The 12500-nt window shown below is 39.7% G+C and overlaps 1 protein-coding gene across 1 annotated transcript in view; it reads right to left on the reverse strand.

The window, feature by feature from the left end:
- The window catches only part of FREM3 (FRAS1 related extracellular matrix 3), a 624923-nt gene that overhangs the window by 118698 nt on the left and 493725 nt on the right, over positions 1–12500 (reverse strand). Inside the window, exon 13 of the mRNA XM_044062250.1 lies at positions 6875–7033. Coding sequence (XP_043918185.1) covers positions 6875–7033 — 159 coding nt within the window. The remainder of the gene's footprint in view (positions 1–6874; positions 7034–12500) is intronic.

Here is a 12500-nt window from a genome sequence, read left to right on the forward strand (position 1 = left end):
ATTGGCTAATGATATTCCAAATGGTAGCGGTCTCTTTGGGACTGAAGAATGAAGGAATCTCATGGTCTGGTAGCTGATTATATTCCAAATGGTATGAGTCCCCCTAATGGCTGGAGGTGGAAGTAGTCTCATGGTCCACCCACTGACTGACCCATTTGTTTGTTAGGGCTACCACTGTGTTAATCACCTGATATTGAGATGACTCATTATAGGAACATGAGAGACATGTTAAGTGATGATTTAATGACTTTGGTCAGAGAATAGTTCTGATGACCATGAGAGCCTCATGGCAGCCAGTAATATGGCAGCAATGGCATTGTTGGATGCAGTCGCCCTACATCATGTCCTAAGTCAAGCCAAACCTGAGCGTGGCAGCACACAGTCTGCTAGGGCAAGACTTTGTCATTTCAGTGCTGTCTATGCTGTGCAGAACTACATTCTACACCTCAATAGTGCAGCTCTCAGCCCTTAAAAGCACCAGAATAAACAGTAATATGTAATGTTACCCTGTCTGCCTGCAGCAGAGGGCACTACTGTACTGCATACAAAATAGTGTGACTGACAGAATTAAAGTATCTATACAAATGTTGTACAGAAAAGATTTTGCTTCTAGCAGCCTTTGTATTTTACACTGTACCTTTCAACTATCCAGAATTCTGCAGAATGTCCAGATTTTTGCCTCATATATTTGGTCAGTTCCTCATAAAATGTGTGATTTTCTGGCAAATCACTGAAGACTGCAATCACCAAATAATAATAGACATTTGAGCTTCAGACTTTGTATCATTCAGGAAATGCTGTCTTTTTACAGATTTCTTGAGCTAAGAGGTAAAGTACACACACACACACACACACACACACACACACACACACACACACACACACACACACACACACACACACACACACACACTCATACACACACACCGTCCTTTGGATATGTCTAGTGTGCTGCAAAGAAATTAATGTTTCTCTTTATAAGAAGCTGAACCCCGATATGTACACATGGTGCTATTGTCTCTCACTGTATAATTTATCAGCGGGTTTCTCCCTGTGTCATCACGTTTTTTCATGGGGTCTCTAATTTCCTCCCACAATCTAAAAACATACAGGTAGTTTTATTGATAATTTTCTTGACTGCCTCATGTGTGCATATGAATTCAGTGTGAGTGTACATGCATTATGAGGTAGACTGGCATCCCATACAGACCTTTTATCTTACTTGCCGCTGTAACATGCAGGGATAGACTCTGAGCCTACATGGCTCTGAATTGCTCTAAAATGCATAAGGTGGGTGCTACAAATGACTAGGAGCTTATAAAAAGTCACATTCTGTTATGGCCTCACCATGTCATTTATAAAAAAAACACTTGTTTCCCAATGTATTCCATTCAAATGTGAACTGAAATGCACAAATGATGAACATTTGTTCCTGTTTTTTTTTTTTTTTTTTGCAAATTTCCACTATCAAGAAGTGATAACATGGACACAGCACAATAGATTGGCAGCCACACATACACTTTCTTAAATGAAAAGCTTTATTGAATTATGCAAGTCCTCTGCAATTGTTATTTGACTATTTTATCACGAGTCAAATGTGATGTTCTGCACAGCTGGATTTACTCTTTGGAATATTATGCTGTAACAAAAAAAAAACATTGCATTTTGGAGCCTCCCCAAATCAATACTTTTTTCATTGCATACTGTCTGAAGATCTGCAAAATGTGACATAATATTGGAGACACACAGCTAGTAGCTGGGAGTTTGTAGTGAGAAAGCCAAAACATGGTTGGATATCATTCTGAATAATTAAGACTTTGCATTATTTGCGTAATTTTTAATTTCTAACCAGATTAAATCTATTACGCACAAACATGTCTCTTTAGAAATTACCTGGCAGTTATGGCTGGTTAATTGACTTCCTCAGAGCAGCACAGCCTAGAGGTGTTGACTAAAATAATCAAATCCAGATCTGCAGGGCTGCACTATTTACCTAGAGTTAACAGAGTAGGGCTGCTCAGCTCTCCCAGTTTATCTGGTTTACCCCTTCTGAGATTCTTTTTTTTTTAATCTTCTACCTTTGATTTATAAAATGTCCCTTTTATCTATTTCAAGAATTCTTAAAACTCATTACATTTTTCTTTTATTATCATATGTAGTTGGCAATTCCAAAATCTGAATGCAGTTTCCTTTAAAAGGTTGTCATTTTCCCTCCTACATTCACTACGTACCCCCTTCTTCTTGAGTGCTCCTTAGAAATATTGACTGTTGCATTATTTATAACTGAGTTGTGGGAAAATCCTAGCCATAAATAAATAATAAATAAATAAAAATATATTTTGATAAGCATAAAGTGCTCCACTGAACATCACAGGAAATCCTTCCTGCCCACAGCCATCAGACTCTATAATGCCTCCTACTGTCTTAGCACCACCCCCACTACTGAAGGAGATAACATAGTGCAATGTTTTTTTTTCCAGTCCTTTTTCATAGGAAGTTACTAGGCTAATGGTCTTAGGGCCCTTACAAGCCTAGCCGAGTTCTTACTCTTAGTTCCACTATCAGCACCTATTGCCCCTGTCCAAGAGGGGCACAGATGGAACCCCTGGGGTGAATGTACTGTCACCCATCCAATTTTCCAGACTGCATTTGAAGAGGGCCAATGAGGTGCACTGTTTGACACTTTTATCTCTCTTTTTTCAGTGCAATATTAATCATCAATGCAATTATCCTTTGTGCAATATGTAATACCTTAGTTAAAGTATCGTAAATGTGCAATACCCCATATCCTAGTGTGAGTGGTAATTAACATGAAAGGCTCCCCCTTTCATATCACTACTATATGTGGTATCAAACTCATCTAATACATTGGCTATGGTTAACAGTGTACCTATGTCAGTCGTTGCTCTTATACATGTTGGGTAACATAAGTGAGTACAATATCTGTCATATCTAAGTATGTAAGATATGTGTTTGGATATTCACACCACCAGGCTAGTTGCCCAACACAATGCATCTGAAATTCTCCAGGTGCAACTAACAATAGGTAAGACTGCAATCCAAATTGTAGCTTGCTACAGATCCCCCACCATGCCCCAAGATTCTCACTACACCTTTCTAAACATACTGGAAAATATTAAGATATAACCAAACACCCTAATACTGGGTGATTTCAACTACCCTGCCATTAACTGGGAAAACTACTCGTGTACCAACACCTTTGCCCAATGGTTCTTGGAAGTCATAAATTCCAGTACCCTGGATCAACTAATCCATAGTCCCACCAGGGACTCCAATATCCTAGACCTGGTCATTACCAACATGGGAAATTGATGCTCCACACCTATGGTTACCCCCTCGTTGGTCAGGTCTGACCATAAGTTAATCACCCTTGACATCCACATCCCTCCCCCACCTCCCAGTAACCAAACCTCCGTAAAAAACTTCTCCAAAGCCAACTTCATGCTACTGAAATCCGAAGTGACAAATTTCATGATGCCCATGCAGATGGGAACTGGAAATTCGACTGCTGAATCATACACTAAGGCACTGTATGAGCACATCCACTCGTGCATGAATCATGCCATCCCAAATAGAACCAAGACACTCTCCTCCAAAAAAAGGAAGCCAATCTGGTGGTCCCCTGCCATAAACAAACTTTACAACAAAAGGAAGAAACTGTTGCAGAAAAGAGGAAAATCCCAGGATGCAAAAAACTTGCTTACCAGCCTCAGTAAGAAGCTGAGATCCCTCATAAAATCCACCAAGGCTAGTTATGAAAACAAAATTGCCAAAGATTCCAAAGACAAACACAAGGCATTCTATAGCTTTGTCAAGAATCTAAATGGCAATGCTCAGATCTCCTCTGAGCTACAACAGAATGGCATTAAATATACTGTTTCTAAGGATATTGCCAATATCCTGGCAGACCGATTCAGTGCCAACTTCACCCCCTAAAGAGCCCATCTCAATACCGAAAGATTGCCAAATTCTGGTAATAATGGCCACACAGGTAAAAAACACACTCTCCAAAGCTAAGAATGCAGCATCCATGGGACCAGATGACATCCCGGGCTATGTACTACATGAACTACAATATGAACTGGCACCTCACCTAAGTGTCACATTTAATCATAGCCTCACCTCAGGCTTCATGCCCAGTGAGTGGCGCACAATTAAAGCTATCACACTCCACAAGGGGGGATCCACCTTGGATCCTGGGAACTACCACCTCATAAGTCTGATGAGCCTGATCTGCAAGGACATGGAATGTATTATCATGGAACTTATAAACAAAGACAGTGGCAACCTTCAAACACTGGACCCCACCCAGTTTGGGTTCGTGAAGGGCTGTTCTTGTCTCCTGAACCTGACTGACTTCTTTGAATCAGTCTCCTGAGCTGTAGACGAGGGTAAGGCAGTCCACACAGCCTATCTGGACCTCACCAAGGCCTTCAACACCATCCTCCACTCTGGAATCATAGATAAACTTACTAAGCTGGGCATTAATCCCTACGTCATTTGATGGGTTGCCAACTGGCTTAATGACAGAACCCACACTGTAAAAGTAGCCGACTCCAAATCCAGCTCCAAACAAGTGACGAGTGGAGTACCTCAGGGCCCAGTCGTGGGACCGCTCTTGTTTGGCATCTATTTCTCTGAAGTACAGGCTAACACTAAGGGACTTTGGCTAACAAAGTTCACAGATGACTGCAAACTGGGAGCCATTATTGAATCCCCAAATGATGTGGATATTTTACAAAAGGGCCTTACAGAAACAGATGCTTGATGCCAGAGCCATGGGCTCAAGCTCAATGCTATGAAATGTATAGTTATCCCCTTTGGGAAAAAACATGTACCCGCGAATTACCACATAGGTGGAAGTACACTAAATACCAAAAGTGTGATGATACTTAGTGACACAGGTGGATAGTGGTCTCACCTTCAAGAACCACATCACCACAGCAGTCAGGAAATCCTTCTATGTGGCACACCTCATCACTATGGGCTTTTCATCCAGAAAAAAGGAGGTCATTGTCCTACTGTACTCATCTCTCATTAGACCCATTATAGAATACAATGCCCCATTTGGTATGTACCTCTCAAGACATCTGCAACAACTGGGAAGGCCGCAGAAATACTTCACTAAAAGAATCACAGGTCTAAAGCAGATGCCCTATGCTGATAATCTAAAAAACTGCAGCTATACTCTGTCACATATCATCTACTCAGAGGCGCTCTCTGCCTAACATACAAGGCCATGTCAAACCCAGAGCTGCTGGACATGCTACACTTAAAGAAATCCCACTCCCTCAGAGCCACACGCTCCAGGGATCTAAACCTTGTCATCACAATGAACAAAACATCCTGGAGGGATAGGTTCCTGACCCAGAGACGCCCTAGACTCTGGAAGAGACTGCCCATACATGTCAAGCAGAGCACTTCTTTGGCCCTCTTCAAAAGGAACCTTGATGACTGGGAGATAGGAAATTCACTCCGGGGATTATGTCAGTCACCCTGCTAGACAGGGGTTCAGGGGAGTAAATATCATGGGAAGAAATAGCCAGGAATTATTATGGCTAGGCTTGTGTAGGCCCTAGGGCCGATAGCCTAGTACCAACCTATGAACCTATGAACCTATGTTGTGTTTATGTTTATCTGTGCTGTTGTAATATAAGCAATTTCCTGCAGGATCAATAAAGTATTTCTGATTTATCTCATATAAGGGAATACCGAGGTATTTTAATCTCTTTCTCTGTCTCTCTCTCTCTCTCCCCTTCTCAATGCTTTCTATAATCCCACAATCAATTAAAGAGCAGATTATTTTGGTATTCAGCATAATAATGCCATATTTTGATGTACAAATTAGTGCTTAGTTTTGAGCTAATTGTAGGATGCACACTGATGCAAGGTACATATGTTGGTCATAGACTTCTGCACTAAAACACTGGATTTAGCCTTTTTGTTTCATATTTATGTCGGTGTGTAATAGGGCTAAGAATCTAGGTACCATCGTGCAATGCAACAAAGAAACTGTTTGATTCATAATATAGGAGTATGTTTCTGGTAGTTACTCTTGACTGAAAGATGGAGAAGCTTTGTTTTTCACTTCTGGATTTGGTATATAAATAAGAACTGGGAAAGGGGTCAATGTCCCAGATACAGATGGCAGAGGGGCTACTCCCTATGAAAACAACTCTTTCAGTGTTTGAAACTTTTGGCAAAACGTGGACTGTGGTAGTTTGTACTCAATTTGTTTAAATAACATACAGTTTAACAAAAGCTAAGAGTAAAGGTTGTGAGGAAAAGAAGCCCATGTAAAGCATTATCAGCTCATGGAGCTTTTTATTCATAACCAGTGCAGGTACTTCTAAGAAAAGATGTAAGTACAGGCAGCACGTACTTTCACAAAGGGCTCAAGTCCAAAATTCCTGAGCAATACAAAGGTAAGACTTAATCTGCAGGATATGCTAAAGGGATGACATGTCAGACAGATGATTTAGCATTACATGAAATTAGATGAGTGAACATTGGCTCTACATGATAGTCACTGTTAATGTGACACCATGACCCCAAGTGCAAAAAGTGGAAAAAAAGGAGTTATGGATTATGGATGGCTTTAACATTAGTGTGGCATCACTTAACTAAGTTAAAAGTATTTCATCATTTGATCATTTGAAAACTCCATGGCAGATTACAGTATAGCATGACTAATGTGGAGAGCTGGTTCTCTTATTTTATGCATTTATTTACATATGTATTTCATTTTCACATCATTAGAAACACACTGATTCTTTCCTTAAGGTGAGGAAAAAATAAATAAATAAAAAAGAAGTGCAAAAATTGTTGACAACCAGAATGACTATGATCTTACCGTCACACACACAACAGGGTACCCATTGGATGGGTAGGGATTTTCTTTGACTTTTGAGGTGTCATCGTACATTAGTAAAGACACAACCTGTGGAACAGCTGGGAAAGTTACATCTGCCACACTGTCCATTTCTTCAATGTATATGATAGCTTTGCTCATCTAGACAAACAAGAAACAAGAAATGGTAAGAGAAATATTTTGTAAAACAAGTCCATTCTTTGGCTGAAGAAGAAACACAGCAGCCTGAAGTCCTCTAGTTAAGCAAATCAACTCCTAGTCCTAGGTGGTTCATGTACATATGACACAATTATCAAAACACACGCTCTGGGCAGGTGTTCTCTAGTTCCCATCACTGTTTGCTTTAAGGCAATAATGACTAAATGACATGTGGTAAAATATACCTGTCACTGGTTTTCTGAACTTTTCTACTAAAAACTGAAAAGGCTGACTAGCATACTGCTGAATATTTAACTAAATACTTTATTTACCCTGAATTTCTGAAATGCAGGCATTCATTTATTGGCTTAGTTTTTCTCTATATCTGAATACAAAATACAATTTTATGTTGATATCTCTGCCAGAAAGATATCTGATATTTGAAGTATTACGCAGAGGGTTGCATTAGTCTTTGTATCAGTTTCTGTACTGACCATGTCTATCCAAACTTGAACTGACCTGACTGTACCTGGTTTTGTATGTCTTCACCAGTGATGGCACTTTCTTCAGCTTGTGGCAACTTGACCAAATGTTTAGTTGCTGCTAGTCATATAAATATGGTCCCTCAAAACATACAATTTGAACTAGAAAGAGCATGGCAAAATTATAGCATCTGACTCTTAAGAGGGAAAATTCTAACAATGAGCCATCAGCATTACACAGGTATTGCTACAATTAGGAAAGCACACACAGCAAAAAAATGGGGGGTAGGGGGTACGGGTGGTAGTGGAGTAAACAGGCAAATGACTTCTTAGGTAATGGGAAATCCAATACTTATCAGTACTACCCATCATGGAAGAGAATTACTGCACTGGAAATATCAGCTTAAAATTGCTACTATAAAACAACTTTGCAGAAAAAACTGATGACATTTTCTTAGGCTTGATAAAAAGCCTGCACAATTACGTGAATCAGAAGTATGCATAGTTCATCATTCAGATGTCATGGCAGGCCTATGTTAATCTGTATATGTATGTGTGTAAATATGTAAGCATCCATTTATTTTCAATTCCAAAGTTGTCAGCTAATGTGGTTTCAGTTCTGCCCCTAGTAAATCTAACAAAAATATGCACTTATTAGATGTGCAAAAGGAAGACTGTGAAATCTGCAGTGCAATGTGCATTTCTAAAAGCCATATGCAGCACCATTTGATCTCTAAAGAGATCTGTTTCCATCTGTATAAAATCTTCCCTTGTTCAGTCTATTTGAGTTTAATGTAGTTGCTTTTGTGCAGTAGTGGATTGTGCAGCCTAGAATGGAGCAATGCAATACTGATACTGCAACATCATGTCTCTCCTAGAGAGATAATAGGCTTGTAGAGAATATGGCAATAGGATATCATCCTGCTGCACCAAGTTTTAATCTGTATAGCCACAGGCAATAAAGACGTGCTTAAAAGACAGAAATCTCATATTACCTTTCATTGCAAATTCACATCAGTGAAACTAAAAACATTGTGAAAATGCATCAAACACACATAAGGTTGAAAGCAAAAGAAGAATAAGACAACCAATTTTTGCGGGGGGAATCCCTCTACACCTCCTGCATAGGGGATTGCATCCCCCACACCCAATGTTACTTAAATTTAACAACTTTGACATCACACAACAGTGGGGAAAGGGACAAAAATCCTTAATCCATTATTTGATGATGTCAGTCTAAAACACATTGCAAGTGGTAAAATACCACTCAGTCAAAAAGAATTTGATTAAAAAAAGATGACAAACTCCTTTTCCGTCATCTGGATCAACATCTAAACATGCTGTACTCATATATATATATATATATATATATATATATATATATATATGTGTGTGTGTGTGTGTGTATATATATATATATATATATATATATATATATATATATATATTTATTTATTTATTTATATATATATATATATATATATATATATATATGCACACACACACACACACACACACACACACACACACACACACACACACACATATATATATATATATATATATATATATATATATTTATAAATTGTTTCCTATTACAAAGTCAAGCCTGTGAAGGTCAATGTGAACATATCAGAACACAGAACACTGATACACAGAAAGCTGAACACCTACATAAACAAATGTCCAACTTTACCTCCTTTCTGGATCCATGTTAGTGCTTATTCCTGGGTCCAGAATGGTAGGGTGGTTAGACATTCAAGGTTTTGTGCAGTGTTCTGTATTTGTGGCTTTCCATGTTTCAGTGTTGCGTTTTGTTCATTGTGCAAGTTGAGCTGCCAAACCTTGACTTGATAACGGCAAACCTGTAAACCTGTATCTATGTGTGTGTGAGTGTGTGTGTATATACATATATATATATATATATATATATATATATATATATATATATATATATATATATATATATATATTCATGTATATATGGATCTATATCAAAATAATGAATTACCATAATACTGAGTTGCAAAATGGCGAGATGGAAATGACAAAAGTTTATATTCACAAATGTCCATAGCATTGTAAATTTTACCCTGGTAAGTAAATAATCCACCAGCAAAACTTAATAAAGACAAACCGAAGTAAATAAAACCCACACCCCCCAACTAAATATACCAACTCCAAGACTGCAGTACAGTGGAGAAAGGGCAAAATTCACCGCATTGGCCAACTGACTCCTTTCGCGGTGAAAAGGTACAACGATCTGGACCTTCGTGAATGTAGACTTTCGTTGTTTCCGTCTCGCGATGTTACTCATCTGCCTGAATTAGTGGCAGCTCAGGAGGATGCAAATTATCTCATGGCACCTTATGAAAAGAATAGGGGAAGTCCCCTGATGCCCTTGCCTAATTTCTTCCAGTGGTATAAATTCCATCTTGGGTCCATACCTCTTAACTGTCCAGATTTTTGCAGAATGTTCAGATTTTTCCCTCTTATTTTTGGTCTGTTCCTCATAAATTGTGTGGTTTTCTAGCAAATTGTTGAGAATTGAAGTCACTAAAGAATACTAAATAATGACAGACATTTGATTTTCAGGCTTCATATCCTTCAGAAAATATAAAATAATGTAAAACCTGTCATTCTAGCAACTTTCTAAGTTTATAGGAGCAATATTTAAAATCTGTCCTTATTTTTGGGCCTTTGTTCCACCATTTTTTTCTGGCTTTGTCCAGATTTCTTGCGCTGAGAGGTTGAGAGTTATGCTTGGCTTTCCCCTGAAAAAGGTTGCTAGTCTAGTGAACTAATCTGGTAAACAAAGGATAAATAAATAAACAAAGATAGATAGATAGATAGATAGATAGATAGATAGATAGATAGATAGATGGATGGATGGATGGATATTTAGTGATAGACAAATTAAATAGCCTTACCCTTAACACAGTTTCCTTAATGTGCCAGTATGGCTAAAGACATTCTGAAGTGGAACAAACAAACCCTAAGCACAATGCCAGTCATTTTTTTTTTTCATTTGGTAGCTATATGTCAGGGAGTAGAAGGCCTATACCAGTTACCTGAAGAGCAGATGAACCTTATGTTACAGGTGGGAGGAAGGTGGTGCAGAGTGACGTCAGGGAACAGAAGCCCTATACCAATTACCTGAAGAACAGATGAACCATGTGTTACAGGTGGGAGGAAGGTGGTGCAGAGTTATGTCAGGGAAATAGAAGGCCTATACCAATTACTTGAAGAGCAGATAAACCTTGTGGTACAGGTGGGAGGAAGGTGGTGGAGTTATGTCAGGAAATAAAAGGCCTAGACCAGGTACCTGAGGAACAGATGAACCTTGTTTTACAGGTGGAAGGAAGGTGGTGCAGAGTTATGTCAGGGAACAGAAGGCCTACACCAGTTACCTGAAGAGCAGATGAACTTTGTGTTACAGGTGGGAGGAAGGTGGTGCAGAGTTGGATTTACAGTTTTTGTGCTAGTGGAGGCTGGAACAGAAGGTAATAGAGCTGATCAGGAAATAAGAGACATTTTCTTCAGACAAAGCAGTTTTATATGCTGCTAAAATAATGCACAGTTTTATTCATAGGTTCATAGGTTCATAGGTTCATAGGTTCATACTAGGCTATCTGCCCTAGGGCATTTATAAGCCTAGCCAGAGTGTGTTTGGCTTTTGCCACCCATTTTAAATTAATTTTGCTATAACCTTTTTCGAGGTTAGTATACTGTGCCTCTGTCTAACAGTGACACAGAAGTGATACCCGGGGTAAACCTACGATCTCCCATCCACTCATCAAGATTCCTCTTGAAGAGAGTCAATGAGGGACTCTGCCTAACCTGGACTGGGATTTTATTCCAGAGTGAAGGGAGCCTCTGGGTTATGAATCTGTCCCTCCAGCATGTCCTATTTATTTCAGTGCTAAGGTTCAAGTCTCTCAAGCACGTAGCTCGATGGGATTTGGATTTTCTGAGGTGCAGCAAGTCCATTAATTCTGGGTTGGACATGGCTTTATGCGTCAGGCACAGATCACCTCCGAAGAGGCGGTATGCCACTGAATAGAGCTGGAGTTTCTTTAACCGGGCAGCATATGGCATCTGTTTGAGCCCTTTGATCCTCTTGGTGAGGTACTTTTGGGGTCTTTCCAGTTGCTGCAGGTGTCTGGTAAGGTACATCCCAAAAGGGGCATTGTACTCAATTATGGGCCTGATGAGGGATGAGTAAAGAGGCACAATGACCTCCCCTGATCTAGATGTGAATCCTCCATGATTAGGTGGGCTATATAAACTGTTTTTCTAACCACTTTGGCCACGTGGTTGTCAAATGAGAGATTGCTATCAACTTGGGTCCCCAGGTCCCTAATTACTTCTTCTGTACTTAATGGATTACCACCTATGTGGTAATTTGTGGGCACTTTGTTTTTTCTAAAGGGGATGACTATACACTTTTTGGCATTTAGCTTGAGGCCATGGCTCTGGCACCAGTTGTCTGTTTCTATGAGGCCCTTTTGGAGGATGCTTGTGTCGGCTGGAGAGTCGATTATGGTGCCCAGTTTGCAGTCATCTGTGAACTTGGTCAGCCACAGTCCTTCCGTGTTTGCTTGTACCTCCGAGAAATATATACCGAACAAGAGAGATCCCAGGACTGAGCCTTGTGGGATGCCACTTTTAACTGGTTTGGAGTCTGACATGGCTCCAGCAATTTTAACCATGTGGGTTCTGTCCTTGAGCCAGTTTGCAACCCATCTAGTGACATAGGGGTTTATATTTAAGCTGGTGGGCTTATCTATAATGCCCGAGTGGGGTATTGTATCAAAGGCTTTTGCACGGTCCAGGTAGGCTGTGTGGACCACCTTCCCCTCGTCAATGGCCTTGGTGATTGTTTCAAAGAAATCGACCAGGTTTAAGAGGAAGGACCTGCCCTTAACAAAGCCAAACTGGGTAGGATCCAGTGTCTGTAGGTCCCCAATATCTTTATTGCATTACTC

Source organism: Protopterus annectens, chromosome 2.part1, assembly GCF_019279795.1.
Source record: "Protopterus annectens isolate FY-2018-M chromosome 2.part1, PAN1.0, whole genome shotgun sequence".
Lineage (NCBI taxonomy): Eukaryota > Metazoa > Chordata > Ceratodontiformes > Protopteridae > Protopterus > Protopterus annectens.